General features: G+C 36.3%; 1 protein-coding gene across 3 annotated transcripts in view; it reads right to left on the reverse strand.

Moving 5' to 3' along the window:
* SPOCK3 (SPARC (osteonectin), cwcv and kazal like domains proteoglycan 3) overlaps positions 1 to 18130 on the reverse strand; it is a 319126-nt gene extending 300996 nt beyond the window's left edge. For all 3 annotated transcript variants that reach the window (XM_039876322.1, XM_039876320.1, XM_039876323.1), the window contains exons 1-2: positions 17782 to 18130; positions 17307 to 17495 (exon numbers count right to left, since the gene is read on the reverse strand). In XM_039876322.1, the coding sequence (XP_039732256.1) occupies positions 17307 to 17495 (189 nt within the window). In that variant the 5' untranslated portion in view covers positions 17782 to 18130. The remainder of the gene's footprint in view (positions 1 to 17306; positions 17496 to 17781) is intronic.
* Between the last annotated feature and the right edge of the window lie 2971 nt (positions 18131 to 21101).

A 21101-nucleotide genomic window follows, 5' to 3' on the forward strand; every position in this document is an offset into this window, starting at 1 on the left:
CTTGTATTTGTTGTCATTACTATTCGTATATCGTTTAAAGAATAAAATAGCCACAAAGTAGTTGTCATTATCTTTCTTAAGTAACTTTAATCTGTCATAGATTATAAATCTGCTCTTTCATTAGTATCTTAGATTCTCCCAAATTGAATGCATAATTCTTTAAGATTACAAGTAAAAAAGAAAATAAAAGTTTGTGAGAAATCGTCACTTCAATTTCATTTGGGATAATAAAAAATTAAATATTTTTTTAATTCACAAGATAAAACCTCAGGCTACATAATATATTTCAGAGCTTGTGTGTCTTTTCGATAGGTATTTCCCAAATGATTGTTCTTAACATTGTATTTTTATTATCAAATCAGGTTAAGAAGTTACTTTTCAACAGACGTTCTTCTAGAATATTCAAAGAAAATTTCCCCTTCCTATGTTATATACAGTGAATAAATCAATCATCTGAGTCTTAATGACAGTTTACCAATGTATCATCTTTAGGAGTCTCATTTTTAGAAAGTAAGGGTTTAAACAAAAAGCATCGGGGAAAAACCTTTTCCTAGCTTTGGAAGCCTGCCTTAGGGTGGCTAATTTTTATGATGACTTATGGCAGAAATCCAGCAGCCTACTGTTGACATTTTCATAGTAATTATAGATCAGGAGTTGGCTGCTTGGAAGAACAAAAATGTGTCACATATGATGGAGCAAACCCTTGCTAATATTCCTTTTATTATTTACCATAGTTCAAAATTGGTGATTGAAAGCGACAATAGTCTTATAAAATAAATGAGAGTTTAAATGCCTAAATCAGATATTTAAGAAAGACTGTCTAAAAATTGGGAATGGACATGGTCCATAAATGACATGCTCAATAAAACCTCTGGAAAAAAAAAAAGGAAGAAAATGTTGTGTATCTACTATTAGTATTAACCTGGGTTTTGATATCTATACTAACTATTAATTTCTATGTCTAATTTAATCTGAAGAGACTGGGTACATCCTCATTTGCTTAACCACACACTAATTTGTTCTGAGCACTCCCTCTACACTTCTGGAGTACAATGCACAGACCTGTTAGGAAGCATGGCTCTTTGCACTGCGAACACCACCTTTCAGAACGGGCTCCGGGAGTTCAGGGAAGGGAAAGACTGATAGCATTTGACTGTGAAAATTATGGAAGTTACGAGGAAAAAGAAGAATATGTGATGAACCAGGAAAAATGAGAATTAGAAAAGAGATAAATAATAGGACAAAGGACTTCCATTCCAGATGAATAGCTCATTGTGAGAAAGCCATACAAAAAGAGAATGCAGAAAGTAAAGCAGGAAGGTAGATGATAACTCCAATTTAATCGGAGTGAAGAGTGAATGAAAGAGGAAATATGGATGAGAAAACAAATGTGGTTTAGAGGCAGGTAGTGAAGGGCTTTTAGATTTGGGGATAGGAAATTTGGATTTTATGTGGTGCTGACATTGAAATACAAAGCTCCTGGTGAGGCCTGTCTGTCACCAGGAAGATCCTGGCTACCTACCAAAGACCTCACACTATGGTATCACCTTGATGAATTTACCACAATCCAGGATCTGGCCTTCCGCCCCAAAGCCTCAGAAACCTAGTTCTGTCAGCATAAAACACATGTCAGCATGGCTGGTACATTCTCCCCCTGAGGCTGAGCTGCATTTAAATCAGAAGTTGCTGGGTGAGCATAGAACTAGAGACAAGGGATTTTTTCATCATCCACATGTTGTAGAATATTAGACCAATCTTTAAAGTGAATGCTGCCTCTGTCTCCTGAGCACTGCCCAAGCTAGCTAGCCAAGGTGAATGATTTTCCTCTTTCTCATTTCAGACTCCTGATGAACAATCTTGTTCAAAGTATCTTTTATGATGTTCAAACACCTTACGCCAACTCTAACATTTAGGAATCACATGATCTCCCTCTAAGATGACTATAACTATATATGAACTGATCCATTTTGTGGAGATTCCACGGATTATCTCATGGAGAGCGATCCTATTCACAAATTTTTAGAGAGTCATCTATAGTTGCAGCTATACGCAGTTCTACTCTGTAATAAATTAAAGGATGAGTGAGAGTTTTTGAACAGAGGAGCAAAAAGACCAGAGCTATAATTTGGGGAGAATTCATTTATCAAGAAAGCATTAGATGCCGTAGGCAAAGAGAAGCCTGAAAACATGAAGGTCATCCACAAGACTAGCCTAAGTGAAAGGTAATGAGGATCTGAGCCAAGGAAGAGTGAAGAGTTGTGGATCAGTAGCACTTCTGCGAAGACCCTGATAGGACTTGCAAGTGATTGGATTGGGAATAGCTGGGAGGAAGAAGAGAGTTCAATAAGAACTTTCAATAGGACATTTCTTATCATCACAAGAGCATTAAAAATATTTACATAGCTTTAATTTAAAGATTATCATAAGTTCTGTAGAAATGACTATTGCACAACTCATCTACACCCGTGTTGTAAATAATCACACAGAGAATTATGCATTCCCTGAACACCATATGCAAATTTGCATGTATCTGAACATTCTCTGGGAAAACTGGTTATAGCTGTCCTCAAATTCTGAGTTTCTTTACTTCAAAATAATTATGAATTTTTGGCCCACAGGATTAGCTCTGGAAAAACATCAGTTTAATAAATGTAGAAACACTATTAATTATGCTGCAGAAGTAAACACTCACAATTGGATAATATTACAGGGAAATCCTAAAATAAACATAAAAAAGATCAGAGCATAGATATAAACTTCTATATCAAAACTAAATACACATACAAAGATTGCCTTATTCCAATGGTTTTGTTAACAAAAAAAAAATTCTATTTGTTAAACAATGTGAGATGAAATTTATGGTGCTATTTTATTTGCCTTTTATTAATAAATTTCAATTTGAAAGAGAAAACAAAACCTTGTTTAAAATAACTTGAATCTCCTTAACTGGTCAATTATATTTACAAAGTTATTTCATTTAAGAATCATTAAAATATTACAAAAAGTTGGAAAATATGCTACTTCAAATTTGTGTAACACATAATTCTATCATCTGTTTTTTATACAGCTTAATTAGGTTCGTATATGATTTAGCCAATATTCATTTAAGAAAGAAACTTGGTAGTAAACATAATTTCTGTTCATTTTCAAAATCAATCTTAGATGTTTCCACAATCGAAGTTATATGTGATAGCAATATTGCTATATCCCTGAAAAATTTAAATTGTGGAATTTTTATCATTCTATCTAGGAGAAAGTTATTGAAATGTATAGGTTCATTCAAGTAAAATAAAAAGTTAAACCCACAAACCACAGTAAAGTATCCATTCAACCACAAAAACAAATCAGAAACATCACGGTCTAGTCCAACAAAGAGTGAAAATTAAATTACTTATTACAGTAGAAGAATTAAGTATAAACATGTTTTAATGACATCTAAGACTACCTGTACCTCAAACTGCCTACTACTTACAAAAATAACAGTTTACAAGGAACTTATTGTGGATTCCAACAAGAAAGGCTATAGAGTAAGAAAACTTGAAAGCCATTCAGGAGCAAATAGGCAGACCAACCAGAAGTCAGTGGATTGCTTTTAACTAAAACAATGATTGTGCCTGAACAGCAAAATAACTGTCTCAGAACCCCATAGACATTATCTCGGCCTTAGCTGATATTTAATGTGTTATTTTACTTCTGTTCATGGCACCAGGGGTTTAGTAACTACGCATGAGGCTAACACCAAAGATACGTTTGCCACCTTTGAGACCGATGGTAAGCTTCCTCTAGTACTCTCCCAAATCCACATGTTACAGAAAACAGCACATGTAAATAAAGGGGCACTCATTCTGAGAATAAACACAAGACTTCTGGCAGGGAAGGCCAGGTGGCTTTCAGCTACGCAGAGCAAACAAAGCAGTTCCGAAATTAGATTTCCAGATCTCATTTACTGACCTATAAACTGCTGTGGTTCTCAGTGATATTCAAAACTTGATGCATGACACACATTCAACATAAAATTTTTTCAAAGACTTCTTATTCTCCAAAAATGATGTGGAATGTCTTCTCCTATCTTTACTATGAATTTACTATCTGAATTAAACATGACATTCCCCACTGGCAATTTTACCATGTTTTTAAATTTTTTACTTTGGAAAATTTAAAAACAGAAAACTTTCAATTCTAAAATGATTTTAAATGACAATAACATTAGCAAGCAAAGTTAGCATGTTTAATCAACAAGAAACTCTAAGGATAATGTGCTAAATGTGTTGATCTACATAAAAACATTACTTTGCCTAGGGTTACTTTCAAATTTCACAGCTTCTGTAAAAAAGCATTTCCTCAGTTACCAGCATGGAGTTTGCCTAAATTCGCAGAGTTTAGTGTCAGTAAATACAATAGTTCTTTAAAACTATAAAGTGTATAACGTCTCAACTCAAAGAGATTATATTTCATATCACAGAAAATTTTGTCAGGTAATACGAGGCTAATGCTTGTTGATACGATGTTCTAGAAAAGTTTTGCCTCAGGGAATGTTCATTTTAGATGAATCTCACTGCCTCAGGGACATTTAGAGAGAATATCAGATACTGCCAAGGGCACCTTAGACAGTCTCACTGGAAGACTAGGAGGCTGCCTATAATTTCATACTATACTGTATGCCATGAAAGGCCTATAAATATTCTCCTGATATTCTAAAACTGATTCTTCAGCAGATGCTAATACCATGTGCCAAGGCAATTAGCAAGCTCATATTTCAGACTATCCTGCCTAGAGTACCCTATGTAAATATTTTGAAAGTCACAAGCAGGCTGGTGACAGAAAGGTAAAAGTGAGCTGTATTTAAGAGGCTATCACATTACTATTTTTAGGACCTATATCTAGTAAGCATTTTTACTATATTCAGGAAGATAATGCTTTCTAATGTTTTATGTTTTGGAGACACAATTAGATTAAGTTGTTGTTTTTGATCCCTCTTCTCTCATTCCTGCTAAATGGGCTTTTCCTTCTGCTAAGAATGAAAAACCCACAGAATTATCTGAAATACTCAAAATGTTCCAAAATCAACCATATAAATTTACTGATTTTTTTAATCAGAGAATATTTCAAATAACCATTTAGTTTATATAAATACTTAATATGATATTTAGCATCAAATAAATTCAGTATTACTTAACTTCAGTACGTACAAAATATAGAAATCATTGAATTTTCATTCCCTCCATACTTTCTTCGGTCTGGCAGCTAATTTTGTTCTTTTGCTACAAAACTCTAAATACAGAGAATCCATGTTCAATGAAATAGTTCATACTTCATAACTTCAATGAAATTCTAGATGGAAATGTCTCCAAAATATCAATAGACAGTAGACAACAAAATTATTTTAAAAGCTGGATATATTCTAACCTATCTTATATATGATGCAATTTTGTTTTTGTTTTTTAAAGTAAACCACACTACCTCAATCTTTGATATTTAACAAAGAAAACATAGAAAAACAAGTGATCTGCTATGGACGGAAATTGGTAGGCTGTCTCAGAACCCACTCAACACTGACGACACTTATAATATATTTATAGGTGTCAATCATATATAATAATAATTTGTGAGTTCTTAGTCTTAAATTGTAAGAAATAATCCCTTTTCCTTTTCCACTCTGATCTACTTTGACAGTAAATCCACAACTGTAGTGGATGGAAATTAGGTACACTGATGCCTCCCGCTCTCCAAAGATTCTGTAGTTTTACTTATAAGCCAAACAACAGCTATTGTAAGAACATATTAGTATTCCTTTTAACAACCAGTCCGGCCCACCTAAGATATTCAGAATTGCATTGTAAAATCAAAAAAATTCACTCGTAAAAATGCCATAATATGCAATCTCATATGTAGTATGCCTATAGGGATAATCGTTATTCTTTGAAAAATATGCTAGGCAACTAACTACCTGCTTTTCATTCACTGTTACTTACTCAAAGACTAATGAAGGACAGGCGATTTAAAGTCTTCTAGTGTAGCTTCAATATAAAGTAATCAAATTATATTAAAATAATTGTAATTTTGTATGAAACATTCCCTCAATTAAACGTAATAAAAATTCAAAGTCTTTATCAATTGATTGGTATAACAGAAAAGAAAATACAGTTATTGTGACCATTCAAAAGGACCAAACATAACATTTCAAAAGATAGAAAACCAATGAGTTGCTTGTAATGATTCCTTAAAAGTGGTCAAATGTTAATAAATAAGAAAATAAATAAATAAATAAATAAATATGCTCTTTAGAGCTAGAGAGAGTAGATTCAAATCTCACTAATTTTGAGCAGGTTAATTAGGCTCATTGAAACTAAGTTTGCCCATTTACAAAAGTAGATTATAACATCTACTTTTTAGATTAAAAATGAGCAAAGGACAGGAATAGATATGTCTCCAGAGATGATATACAAATGGCCAATCAACATTATGAAAAAACGCTCAACACCTCTAGTTACAAGAGAAATGCAAATCAAAAACGTGAGATATTACGTCAAGCCCATTAAGATGGCTACTACCAAAAAATGGAAAATAACAAGTGTTGGCAAGGATATGGAGAAGTTGGAACCCTTGTGCACTATTGGGGGGAATATAAAATGGTGCAGCCATTATGAAAAACAGTATGAAGATTCTTTTAAAAGTTTAAATAGAATTATCATATGATCCAGTAATACCAGTTCAGAGTATATATCTAAATAATTGAAAACAGATCTTGAAGAGATATTTGGACATCCATGTTCATAGAAGCCTCTTTTATAATAGGCAAGAGGTGAAAGTAATCCAATTGCCCATCAATGGATGAATGGATAAATGAATGTGGTATATACACATAGTGAAATATTATTCAGCCTTAAAGAGGAAGGAAATCCTGCCATTTTTAAGATGAATGAACCTGAAGGGCATTATGCTACGTGAAAAAATGTCAGCCACAAAAAGTCAAAAGCTTTCTTAGATACCTAAAGTAATCAAATTAATGGAATCAGAAAGTAAAATAGTGGTTGCCAGAGAATAGGAGAAGGGGGAAAGGGAAGTTGTTTAAAGGGCACAGAGTTTCAGTTTTGCAAGATGAAAAAGTTCTAGGGATTGATTATAAAACATGTGGTTACATTTAACACAACCGAACTGTGCTTAAAAATGGATACTGTAATAAATGTTATGTTATGTGTTTTTTACAATTAAAAATAAAATATTGTTAAAATATTATACTAAAAGGGATAAAATGCTTTAAGTGCCTGACATATAACAGACACTCCAATATTGTGTTTATAGACCAAGAAGCATTATACTGCAGAGTGTAAGGACAAGATTGTGGAGCCAAAATAACAGTACTGGAGAGAGACCTGACTGATGTCTACTAACTGTCTGACTTTGGACCTCAGTTTCTTCACCTACATAATGAGATAATAATTGTGACTTCCTTACAGGAGTGTTACTAATACATAAAAACTTGTAATATCGCTGGCATGTAATAAGCTCTATAAAATTGCTTATTATTATCAATATCTAGACAAGAGTCTGTCATTATTTAGTATATTTTTATTATATTTTATTTTATATTTGATATTCTGAATGAGTACATTTTTAGCCATGAGTCCAACTATGAGTAGCCTTTTCATATAAAATATAGAAATTTTATCCATTTTAGTTATTTTAAAAGTCATTTGATTAGAGGAACAGCTATTAATTAAATTAAAGTAATCAAATTATTTCTATCTAAGGTGCCTAATAAAGTTACATTTACTTCTATAAATTTGAGCCTAATTTCCTTGCCATCAATTTTCCCATTTATATTATATTTGATATTTTGGTGAGATATATATATAGAGAGAGAGAGAGAGAGAGAGAATTATTACATAATCAGAGTTTTTTATTTCAACATGATTAGCACAGATGGTTAGTTTTCAGAGAATAAAATAAGAGAAATAAGAGGATCTCCATTTAAAAAAATAATCTAGCAAACTTTAAAGTTTATTTTACTTTGTGTGTTCAAAAAACATGAAGATATAGTATTATCTTATTGACAAAATATTGAAACAATCACCTGAAAATAGGCACTTGGCATACAGTTAATCCCTAATTAATAGTAAATAGCATAAAAGAAAGCTATGGAGGGGGATCAAAAATTCATATATTTGCCACTTGTTAAGTGCTTATGTGTAGAAAGTATATATACACCAAATTTAAGTTCTTTTTCTAATTTATATCAATAGTAAACCAAACTATCAAATGATAAAATCTAACAAAAAAATAAAACCACAGATTGCTGCACCAGCAAGTTACTTAAAACTTTCTTTGCCACATAGTTAAATAACGTAATTTTACAAATCAATAACATTGTTTCTAATGAAACTGCCATGAAAACGGAATACTGAATTTTCTTTAATTATCCCTATTTTACAATAAGAGTAATAATGGTTAAAAAGATTCACAGCACACGAACTACATATAAAAAAGGAAATAGTCTATCTCACTCAAATTCTCAAGATCATTTTTTTTTATTAAATGTGATTACTTTTAAAACCATTAAATGAACTAATTAAGTATCATGGCTATTTCTGAAGGACAGAATAAAAATTTGGATTAGGCCATTATCCCTAGATTCTGAATAGAAAAATCTGCTATCTACGTTCAGAAGTGGTAGACATTTCTGTTTGAGGCCATTATTTTCTTGATAAAAGAAGCAGCTTTTGAGTAGACTATGGAAAGCCAGGTGACTTCTTGTGGAAGGATATTAGAGAAAGCAACAATCCTTTGGAAGAAATACATGACTACAATGATAAAATGGTTGTATAAAGATTTTTTACCTACCTTTCAACCTTGTATATTTGTACACTAGAGTATTATTACTATTATTAACTTAATTATAAGATATTCTAATATAAGTGTGAATAAAATTTTAAGCAAAAATTACATACTCATCATTTGTAAAATAATTGTGCCATAAATATATGTATGGGAAAAGAATGAACAAATACTAAAGTTTTCATTTCACAAGTATGAAGTATGAAGAAGGCAAGAGTCACGGATCTATTAAAAAAAAAAAAAACCTGATGGACAAAGAGTACAATTCACCATCTCTGCTTATGATCCAGGCAGGAGCTCAGCCATCCTAGCTGTCAGCCACCTCTGATGTCAAGAAAAAAGACTGAAAGCATTAACCTTCTATGGCACATCTGGCAAATCTGACCTGGTGCAGTTGCTATCTCGTAAACTGTCCCAGAGATACAGTAAGTTCTCAATTAACCTCGTCCATAGGTTCTTAGAAACTGACTTTAAGGGAAATAACAGAAACATATCAACCAGTGTTACCATAAGCTAACTGATATAAACAAGAGTTAAGTTCCTACAGCATATTTCTGGTCACAAAAACATCACCAAATTTCTCAAGATCCAAAACACTTCTAGTATTAAACACTGAAATAAAAGTGAGCTATACATACATTTAAGAAAGAATAATAAAAACCAGTAAGATTATTATTCGCCAACTTTTTGATTCCAGTTCAGGACTGAAGGTGGTCTGAGTCTCTCCCCATATCTTAGGGCACAAGGCAGGATCCCATCCTGGACAGATGCCCTTCCACGCAGGGCACACTCACACCCACACTCACTCAGACTGGAATGATTTAAATAGACATGTCAATCACCTAATGTGCACATTTTTAGGATGTGGGAGGAAACCAGAATCCCCAGAGAAAATTCACATAGACATGGGGGGGAACGTGCAAACCCCACACAAACTGTGGCTCCAGGCCGAGAATTGATTTTTTTCCCCTCATCAATGTTATAACAAAATGATGTTGAATGAAATGATGTTATTTAAGGACTATTGCTAAAAAAAAAAAAAATTGTTTTATTTGTTTCCAGGACTAAGAGCTGCATGAATCCAGCAATGGCATCATTTTTAGAATTATTCCAAGGAAAGCTACTTTACGTTAACGGTACTTGCCTGTTTTCTGCATCACAGAAAACATAACCTTTGCTACAGAGAGTATTCTGTCCTTCAATTAAGGAGAATGACATGTAAATTCTAATTCCTTTCCACTAATCACCATTATCTACCTCACACAGAGCACTCTGGACCTATGACCAAAGATAACTAGAAAAGACAATGCTAAACCATTTCACTAGGCAATAGAACTAGTCATCAGGTACAGATGCTCCTTAAAATCCTATGTGGATGCTCTTCTTCGGTTCTCACCCGCAGCTTTTCCTCTTAGACAGGAGCACAGTACTACTTGCCCTCAAGCTCCTACCCCCACAACCTTAGGGACGAGATGCTCCAGTTCTACCATTCATAAAGGTTAGAAAATATGGAATTAGGGAGAATAAGAGATTGAAGGCAAGGCAAACAATTAACAGGAAATGATAAAAATTCCTATCGCTGGGCAAAGAGGATATTTTCAAGAGATATTCAGATGTTGAAACAGATAATTTACCAATATTTTCCTCCCAGTACCGTCTTCGCTTTCTTTCTTTCTTTTAGTGTTGATCCCTTCCATTAGGGATGACATTTCCCAACTTCCTTTGTAGCTAACGATGGCCATGTCACTAAGTGCAGGCCTTTGGGATACACATAGAAGTTATGTACAACTCTCAGGTCACTTCTAGACTAAGCTCCGTCTCCTAGACTTTCTCTTAAATCCTTCCTGCTGGATAGGAAATGACAATTTATAAAGAACCCTGAGAGATTAATGCTGAAAGTCGAGGCCTGGACAGTCCACTTCCTGATGGTTACATGGTTGAGAAATAAAATTCTATCTTAATTCAGGCACTCGGATTGCAGGAACTAATTGCAATAATTGCAGGAACTTGATCTGTCTCTAACTAATAAATTGGCAATTGTAAGTGAGGCAGAAGCAAAGAAATAAATCTGGTCTGTGACGTATCTGGATTCATCCACATAACCTTTCATTGCAGTGTAGCAGTTGAAGAAGACAGGAAAGATATTGGTCTTGGATATTACTTAGTAGGCAGCAAAAAAAGCATTTGAAGACTTTAGAGCATAAAAATTATGTGGTCAAAGAGAAGCGATAGAAAAAGAATTGGATGAACTGGCAGAGGGAACACCAAGATACATACAATTACCATCTACTGTTACCACTCTAAAAATGAATGTGACGGTTTTGGCGAAGCATTTCCATTTACGTGCATTTTGGAACTTATGAACTAAGTCAATTTAGTATTTGAAATCTTATATTTTATAAAAATTAAATTTTCATTCAAATTATAAAACTGCACTATAGGTGGTCAGAAATAGAAATGGTCAATAAAAAGCAATTGAGTTCTAAAGGTGTTTAGTTAAGGACCGTTCAGTTGGCAATGTATATTTAATACAACGTTCCTTCATTTAGTAGATATTTTTCCAATGTTAACACTGACCCAGTCACTATGCTAATACCAGGTGAACTCTAGGATTTTGAAGGGAAGAGACTATATTGTATAGCTGTAGAGAGTTCAGAGTCTAATAGGGTAGCAAAATCTGTAAACTAGAAGTAGAAAGATAAAAGGAATTTCATAAATGGGAAAAATGCAAGTAAGCACTGCAGGAGTTCATAGAAGATAGACAGTATGTGTAGACAATTCACAGATCAGCCTTTAAAAATACATACATAAAATAATTCTGGCCCCGATCATGAAATCTAGAGTTGTATAAGAACATAAAATGTTACTCTGAGTCAGAGTCGTGAGATCTAAATGCAGTTTTATTGTAGTCTTATTATAAGAGTAGGAAAATAAACATTTTTATAGCAGTACATGATGTTCTTTAGGTCTATCTAGCTAAAAACTTTAGGCATATAATCTCAAACAAGCTGACTTCCCACAAGACCAGGAAGGCACACACAGTGACCACACATATAGCAGCAAATGAGATTGTGTTCTGAATTTTTGAGATGCAATATTGTATATGCTAATAATATTAATATTAGCATATAAAATAATATCTGTAATACAATAATATATAATCATTTGGTTTTCTAATTATTTCATGTTATCTATTTGAAGACACACATGTATGTATACACACATAAAGTATGAATATAATACATGTACAGCTATGTATAGACCTATACATATATACCTGTAAACATATATAATATACAGACAGATACATGCACATACACAGAGTAATTTATTTATCTATCCACATAATTACACTTTCCTAATAATTCACTAGAAGTTATGAGAGCTGGAGAGTTAAAAGTGTCATGTACTTCCCTATAATTTCTGTTAGAATGAACCCACAGCAAATTGACTAAATTTTATACTTAATACAGACTTCCTGCTGGGGTCCGATGAAGTGATATCAGCTCTACCTAAGAGTCCCTCTCCAGAAACTAGCAGATCAGTGGGCATTCTCCGACCTGCCTTCCTCATGTGACTTGACAAAACCAGTCTTAAACCCTGACTGCTGAGTGCAATAGGGGTGATGGTGGTAGGTGGATGCGGTTAAGAAATAGGGATGTGGAGGTTGTACCACACCATTGCATAACTAGGACCCAGATGACAAGGCTAGGGTTCAGGACTCTGCATAGGGCTAGCTAGCCCATGACTGCTGCAGTAACTCATTGGCCCCAGAATCTTCAAAGACTGCCTAACGCTGTCTCCAGTTGTCAATGGCCTCTCTTTATTATACCCCTGAATGACTTAAGCAATATGAAGAACAGTCTAATATCAAGAACCTTGCATGCTATAGTCTTTACCAGCTCTGATCTGAAAATATGTACACTGTATACAAAGGTTTTCATGAATTTTTAAATACAATATGGCCCATAGTCATCGAGAGAGAGAGAGAGAGAGAAACACTACTTATGAGAATGCAACGAATCAACTGTGAAGAGTTCCCAAGGAGGGCCTGTGTTCTCAACTATGATAAAATACAGGTAACGGTTACCACGGTGAAAAATTTTGTTTCATAGTGAGAAACACTAAAAATGTGTTTTTCATCAAAACCGGTTATCCATCATTGAGAAAGTGCTCTGAACATAGAGAATAGTAGTTGCATTCGTTCTCCAAATTATTAATAATTCTTTAATTTACTTGTGGTACATATTGTTAAACAATAAAGTAGTAAAACTTTCTTGCCTGCTATTAATGTACCACAAAGGTAATCGTTTGTGTGTGTAAATATATAATATACATGAAATCATCACATTGTATACCTTAAATATACACAATTTTACTTGTCAATTATATCTCAATAGGAAATTTAATTTTGAAAAAATGTACCACAAAGGAGGGAGCCCTCTGTGCTAAGAGTATGCTGGCTATTCAGGAAGCATAACCAGGGTGCATCATAAATCTAAGGAAAGTACTGACAGAGTATTCTTTAAAGATTCTCACTGTTGGAATTTTAATGCCATTTAAAGAAATAGTTTGAGTAGGCATAGAAACCAATTGTTTTATTTACTTAGTAACAGCACTAAAAGTTGATAGACTCTCAGAGGCTTTAATTCCTCTGTAGCCACCAAGTGCCAGGAAATATCCCTTCCCATCAGCCAATATCTCAAATAATCTGTGCACTCTTGAACCTCAACTCAGATGAAAAAAGGAAATAAAGAAGTTGAGAAAAATTTACATACTATGCCACGTATCCAAATCAGGCATTTTTTAAAAGTCAATGTATAACTCGAGTGCCTCTGAGACACTTCAACCTACATTTTACATTTTCACATTTTACATGTCCTTTAACATATATTCAGATTGAATTTTTAAAGTTAAATTGTAAACTTGACTAGATCTTTCAATATATCGAAAGTGTATCAAAAATCACTTAAGGCAGGGTTTCCCAACCCCCGGGCCACGGACAGATACTAGTCCATGACCTGTTAGGAATAGGGCCACACAGCAGGCAGGAGGTGAGTGACCTGTAACTCCAAGAAACTTCATCTGTATTCGCAGCCGCTCTCCAGTGCTAGAATCACCGCCTCAGCTCCACCTCAGATCATCAGGCATTGCATTTTCATAGGAGCACTGGTTCCTGGTGCCAAAAGGGTTAGGGACCCCTGATTTAAGGTTACAAATGTAAATTTTACTGTAGGTTTTACCATACAAATGGTAATCATTTCTTAAAAATGATATCCAAAATGATCCCCAGGTTTTTTGTTCCTTTGCTTTATTTTAAACCACGTAATTATACCTCAAATGTAACACGATGGTTCCAGCTATTATACTTATTTTTAAATGTATTAACTTCACTATATTTTTATATTAAACTTCTATTTTTCCTAAAACATAGGGATTAAAATCTCTTCAGGCATTTTTGTACTAATAACCAAACGTATTAATGGTTTTCAAAAGGATAAAAGTTTTCTATGTCTATATAATGACATTTCGTAGACTTTAAAGGGCAACAAAACTTAATTCAAAGAGCATTGCTAGTATAAAGCGGTCAGAATTATTTGGAAGGTTCTTCTATTTTAATACATACTTGCTGTAGCTGGCTTTCAAGTTTATTATTGCTCTGTTTTTTATATTCAGGAAATTGAGAAAATGAGTCATCAATGACAGTGCTTCTTGCGTTCATATACTCTCAGCTGACACTTCTTATCCATGCTCCTTATTTCTAAAGTTTCATCATTTGTAAGATATATTTATATGCTTATATTGCATATAATATGTATAGAGTTCATATTTTAAAAAATCATTCAATTAAATACGATGATGAATTATATTATCAGGCATTATTCACAATAGTTTTCAAATATAATTCAAAAGAAGATATAGTTCACACTCTCATCAAGGAGCTACTTGTAATATAATATCAACTGTAAAACAGTCACATGAAGAAAGGTAAAAATTAATTCTAGTATCAATTATGCTAAATCATCCAAAGTTTTTTCTAAATGAAATTAATTACATTTTTATGGGACAAAAGCACTAAATCTAAATATGTCAGTTAAAGTGTTTCTAAAAGAAAAGGTTCACGGTTCCTTTTTTCTTTGCCTTTAATAAACTGAGTATGCAAATCCATTACTTAAGATATCAACGCTGATGCAGAAGATTTAAAGGTAGATTTATGCAGTACAGATTTATTTCCGGAAATGCCTCATAACTGTAGGCTTCCAACTGAAAATGAACTAAAAAATAAACAACATCCTGGAAGATACATAAAAATATTAAGCTAATGATTCCCAAAAAGGGGAATGAAAACATATAAATTAGCAGTGGAGTGGAAGGTCTAAATAAGTATTGACTATTTTGCATTCTGAGTTGAGAAGTCACACTTTCAGCATACATTATATCATGTTAATAACAAGCAACAGGTAGTTAAAGGGAGGGAAAGATAGCATTTATCTTCTCCACACCGTCCCGAAGTCATCCTTACAAAAATGTAACTGTCTTACTAAATGGTTATGTAAAACCTCAGATAAGGTTTTCAACTAAATCATTATTATATTTTCACGTATTGCATGTATATCAAAACAGGTATTTATTTGCTAAAAATATTTCGGTAAATCCTTTACTTAAATTTAACATATAATTCTGATGGATTTTCCCCCAGAGATCACATAAGAATAACTGAAAATATTATAGCAATAAATACTCTAGAAGCTGGCTGAATAAATCCTACAATATTTCTTTTAGGCAAGTAAGCTTGCCTAAGTAGTGTAAATCAAACACATTTACAAACTTCCCAAGCTCTTAATAATTCCATAAAGTAATATGAATAAAGTCAGAAAGTACTAAGATATTTAAAATTTAAAATAAAATTTGGAAGCTAAAATTCACTTTTAAAATGTCTTAAAGCAGCCATTAAGAAATGAAATGTCGTAATGTGATGCAGTTTAAATACTGTCAAAATGTTCAATTTTTTTTTAAATGAGGGCATGATAAACAAATTCTTCCCCAGGTTGGCAAATGTCTCATTCGCTTGCTTGCTTTTTTGATTGCATTCAATGCCTAAAACTAATATAAAACAAATGTATACGGGGTTTGCTTTTATAAAAGCATTCATTTAGCAATAAAATGTTTAAGCCTTGTTCATAAAGCATGTAAGCAAAGCCCTCCATTAAGTATTATCATTATCATTTTAAAGTAAAAATTAGCACTTGTTCAGGAGTCCCTGTGCCAGAATCAGCTACGTGTTAGATTTGGCTCGTAAGTTATTTCAATAGAGGGGTGCTGGGAAATGGGGTAGAGAAGCTAGGATGAAGACGAGTCTAAGCTTCTATTTATTTCCCAAAATCGTGATAGAGTGTGAACTGATGAAAAGTTAACTCATAGGCACGTAGTGTACTGCAGATAGACTCCACGAGAAATTCTCTCAAATGTCACAATAAGGGTTGCCAATATGCGTGTGAATCACTTCGGATTCCTTTCAGGCCTTCTGGGTCTCAGGGGTCAGCTGGGGGCGGTAATCAACCTCCTGTCCCGGACAACTAAGTTACACTTGCGGAGGTGTACTGCTCTCTTGACGCTGGGACAGCTCTTTACGCAGCTTCATTCAGATCAGGGTGGGGGAAAAAATTACTTGCAAATCACAGCCCCTGGCTCCAAACTAGCTTCCACTCTTAAACCCTGGCTCCACCTTAATAGCCCTTTAGGGAATTCCCCCAGGGGAGCCTACAGTTTAACTGTTTCATCGCTACCACCTGCGGACGTTCCTTCAACCCGATACCCTCGCCCCGCATATTTTACGCCAGAGATTCATTTTGGAATAAAACTCAATCGAATGCACTGTAAACATGTTCTGTATTAAAGTTAATGCCGAAGCACAAATCTGATCAGCAATCTTATGTAATCGAGGAGCAGTTCAACTTCTACCCACTGGTGCCGCCAAACAACCTCCCACCCTTGGAGAGCGGGCATTTATAAATCTTACATCTTCCTACCTCCTCCCTCCAATTCCTTAATGGACCATTAGTAACAGGATCGATCCTAGTTACTTTAGTAGCATTACATCGCAAAAGCACATCTGTGTGTTTACTAGAGCCAGAAATACCATTCAAAAGTTGAGAAGAGAAAAGACAGCACTTTGCAAACCTTTGGGAGCCGGGAGGGGAGGTCAACAGTGGGAGAGTGGGGTGGTGGGAGGAAGATTGGGAACCTGGGGAGACCTGAACTCTTGTGCTGCCGGCCAGGAAACCCTTCCCCTTGCGCCAGCCAGGAGGGGGCACCGGAACCGCCAACTTCTCCAGCGCCGCTCGCAGCCACGTCTCCTTAAACCCGGCTGCTCGGAAAACCGAGACCACTGCCCACCCAGCCCCGGCCATCGTAGCCCCAGCCTCAGCAGCGCGCTCGTGGGTCCAGGGATGCGGGTGCGCGGCACTTACGTCTCGGAATTTGTTCCACTGTCCGACTTCCTTGTCATACTGAGAGATTGTGGTGAGCCATTGTTTATCATCCAGAAAATTACCGCCGTCCGACCGCCCCCCGGCCGCAGCGACCGCCGCGGCAGCTGCGAGAGCCTGACTGCACCAAGCGGCTGCACACACACACAATACGGCTGGCACCTTGAGCATTGGGAAAGGAATACAACCAAGGGTGGGGTGGGGGGGGACCGTGTCAAACAAGGGGTACGAAGACCGAGGAGACCCTAGAAAACATGCATGAGCAACGACGGAGGCAGATAGAGGAGGAGACAAGCAGAGACAGGGTGCCCCCTCCCTTAGGCTTTACCCCCAAACCTGGGCGCTCGCACACACACATGCAGACCCGCAGACCCGGGGAGGAGAAGTGGGGATATAAGGAAAGAAGCCCTAGCGGCTGCAGCCCGAGTGGGAAAAAGAATGCTTCCTGGCACATCACCTTGTTGTGAGCCCGCACAGTGCTCGCAGCTCCTGCTGGAAATGCAACCGGGCTCGGCCAACTCGCTGCTTTCAGGAGCCGCCGCACGCGCCGCCGTCTGGAGCGGTCCAGTCAGCTCCCAGCGCCGGGCGCGCTCCCCGCATCCCCGCCTCCCCCCGCGCGCTGCTCTCCTGCTTACTCCGGTTGGTTCACCCCCTCCCTTTCCCAGCTCTTTTTTCTCCCCCTCTTCCACCTCCTCCTGTCCCACCTTTCTCTCTCTGGATGCGAGCTGCAGTTGACTCCGAATGCGCTACTGGCTTGAGGCAGAGGATGCTGTTGCTCCTCACCTAGGAATCCTTATCATCTTTCTAACCTCTCCCCTCCAGAAGAGATTCTCATGTTCGCAAGGCAGCCTGATCATCCTCTCTGCTCCCGGATTTATTTAACACAAAGTGTGCTGTACCTCTCTGTTGCCTCGGCTCTGCACTTTAGAAGCTGCTCAGTTAGGCCTAGGAAATGGGATCTAAGAAAAACTTTATGGATCACCAGGAATCCCCTGGACTTTCTTTTCTGTCTGCAAACCCCTTGGACTGAGCTCCGCCCTAAGGCAAAGCCATCTGTAGCGTCTTGGGAGATGTGTTAATTTCAGGATTTTAGAGTATGTTTGCGTGAACTTCTGGATTATTACAGTGTATATTGCAAACTTTTATATAAAAGGGTAGAATTTTTTTTTCAAGAAAGAATCATTACCAGGTAGGGCATTTGAGTACGCCTGTATCTCCCACCGTACTGTATTTTCCTTTAATAAAAACTTGGTAACTGTATTTTACATCCTAGGACCCGAATCAAAAACTTTAAAAGCCCAATCTGTGTCTCTCTACTGCAAAATGGATGTAAGTTTTGAGGACCTAACACAAATTTTGCCCTCCAGACCTCCATTTATGAAAAAATATTCCGCTCTCTATGACTTCTCGGCATAATATTTTAAATAAACTGGAAGGAAATCAGTAACTGGCCCCTTATAAAGAAAATATAATGAAGAGTCTCTCCCACAGACTTAGAAGATTTATGTGAAGTGATTAATATATGTAAATCAAAATACATGTGGAGGCTAGAAGACTGGAATAAAGTTATGTATCTTATTTGAATTATTCAAGATTATTTCAGCCCAAACTACATCTCCCAAATCTACGACCTTTGCACATTTCATGTAGCTTCCAAACTTCAAGAGCTATTTGAATAGCAGCAGTATTTTCTCATATTTCCTATTTCAATCTCATGTAACACTTGTGTAATGTTTTCAAACAATATTAAAGTAGAAATCAAACACGATGATTAATACTGGTTTCTTAATTTTTAAATGTAGGATTTTAAAATGAATGTATAATATGTAGAATAAATGAAAGAAAAAAACTTCATTTTTTTAACTCAGAAAAAGATATTTTTCTTAATTTCCCTCATTTCCACTCTGGTGAATGGTCAAGGAGAAAAAATAGAATCTACACTTGCAGTTCATAGAAGCCCTGATTGATGTAAACAAGTGTCAGATAATTTTAATGCTGATGTGTACCAATTCTGCAAAGATAGTTATTTTAGCCTATTAGCAGCTGGACATGCTACGTATTTTTAAATATTCTAATTCTCGTTTAGGATATCACAAGTAATCATTCAGAGGTCCACCCTCCACTATCATCTCTTCTAGCTCTCAAGTCCTTCATCTCCCCCATGCCCGTCCTCAACTCTCTACAACTCTCTACCTCAAAATTTAAAGTACTTTCCTCTCAATTCAATGAGAATATTTTGACATGTTTAAAAAACTCTTTTTTATTTTTACAATCTAAATCTCATGGGTAAAACTCGGATATTGTGCCTTAGATGAATCTCTGATATGTAGCAGAAGTCAGTAATTGTTAAATTAAAATCACCTTTTAACCTTTGTAAGCTACCTTTTAAAAAAGCTGTATGTTGTTTGCCACAAAGTATCTGCTCCCATCTCCCCGCCCCAACTTCAGCGTCTATTGTATATTTTAGCACAGTAACTGACATCTAAGGCTAACATAACCTCCTTTAGATTTATGGAAGCATATACATTTATCTTTATACCTCCATCTACTTCAAAATGCATGTATCTCACTGACGACCCTGACACATTCATAGAAGCTCTTCGCATCTCACTTTCACTGGCAAGGTCCCAAAATGCAGCTTTACGTGGACTACTGTAAGTGTTAAGGGTGGACAATTTTCAAGTGAGCCAACTAGCTAAGTCAGCTACAGGGAAGAAATAGCTTTAGATACCAGAAGTTGTCCTACTTGCTTGTGTGTGGTTTAGGAAGTGTATTGTATAAGATACGGAGATGGCCAATGTCTGCTTCTGTAATCCATTTACTTGTTAATTAAGGGTATTGTTCCGGGCAAAGATATGCTAACAGCCAACTTCCACTTCTGTGATCTGCTGGCTTGTTCAGGAGACCTCCAGGATATGGTCTTGAGCTTTATCAGCTGCCTCCTCTGAAAGCTCGGGGCTGATCTCCTCTAGCCCTGAGTGGTAGAGAGTCAGTCTCCCGCTGGCTAATAAAGGCTCATAATTAATCTCAATTGGCTCCGTGGGTCTCAGAATCGTTCGCACCATAACATTTGGAGGCCCCAGCGAGATTTTCCCCAGAGAGAGAAGGGGAGTTTTCTCTGAGACTCATGACCCCAGTCACTCCAGGCGGGGCACGACCTCGTCCAGGGGACGGCCGCTGAGAGACGTTCCTCAGCCCTGGACGTCGGGCGGGCCTAGATCAGAGAGACCGGTGGACAAATATTTCTGAATATTGGACGCAAGCCTTCTGATCCAGTCTCACCGGTGAGTTAGTCTAAGAGTCCTCTTAGACCTGTATCTGTCTGTGGGCCCTGAGAACTAGTGGAAGGCTGGACGCAGCACAACTTCCCTAGTATGGTCAGGTCTGAGACGTCAGATCCTGACCCAGTACCTGTTTCGGATTCGGTTTCTGATACGCTAGCGTTTTGTATTACCTGTAGTCTGTTTTGTCTGTCTGTATTGTGTATGTTTGTCTAGACCAGTAGAAGGTACTGTTACCCTCCTATTGCCTTGGTCCTCCGTCAAGTTTGTCTCATTGTCTGATCATTCTGGTCCCTGAATGTCTCATGTGATTTTTCTTGTTATTCTTTTTAGTTTATTAATTCTTCTTTTTGCAAGGTTTCTTGCTGCTACAGCACCGCCCAAGTGGCCACCTAGTCACCGAGTGGACCTTGTCCAACATTCTTATCTTTCACAGGACTTTTATTCTCATTCACGTCCATCCCCGCCGCCATGGGACAGGCTTCTTCTAAGCCCA

This window comes from Pteropus medius, unplaced genomic scaffold (assembly GCF_902729225.1).
Source record: "Pteropus medius unplaced genomic scaffold, Ma_sr-lr_union100, whole genome shotgun sequence".
Lineage (NCBI taxonomy): Eukaryota > Metazoa > Chordata > Mammalia > Chiroptera > Pteropodidae > Pteropus > Pteropus medius.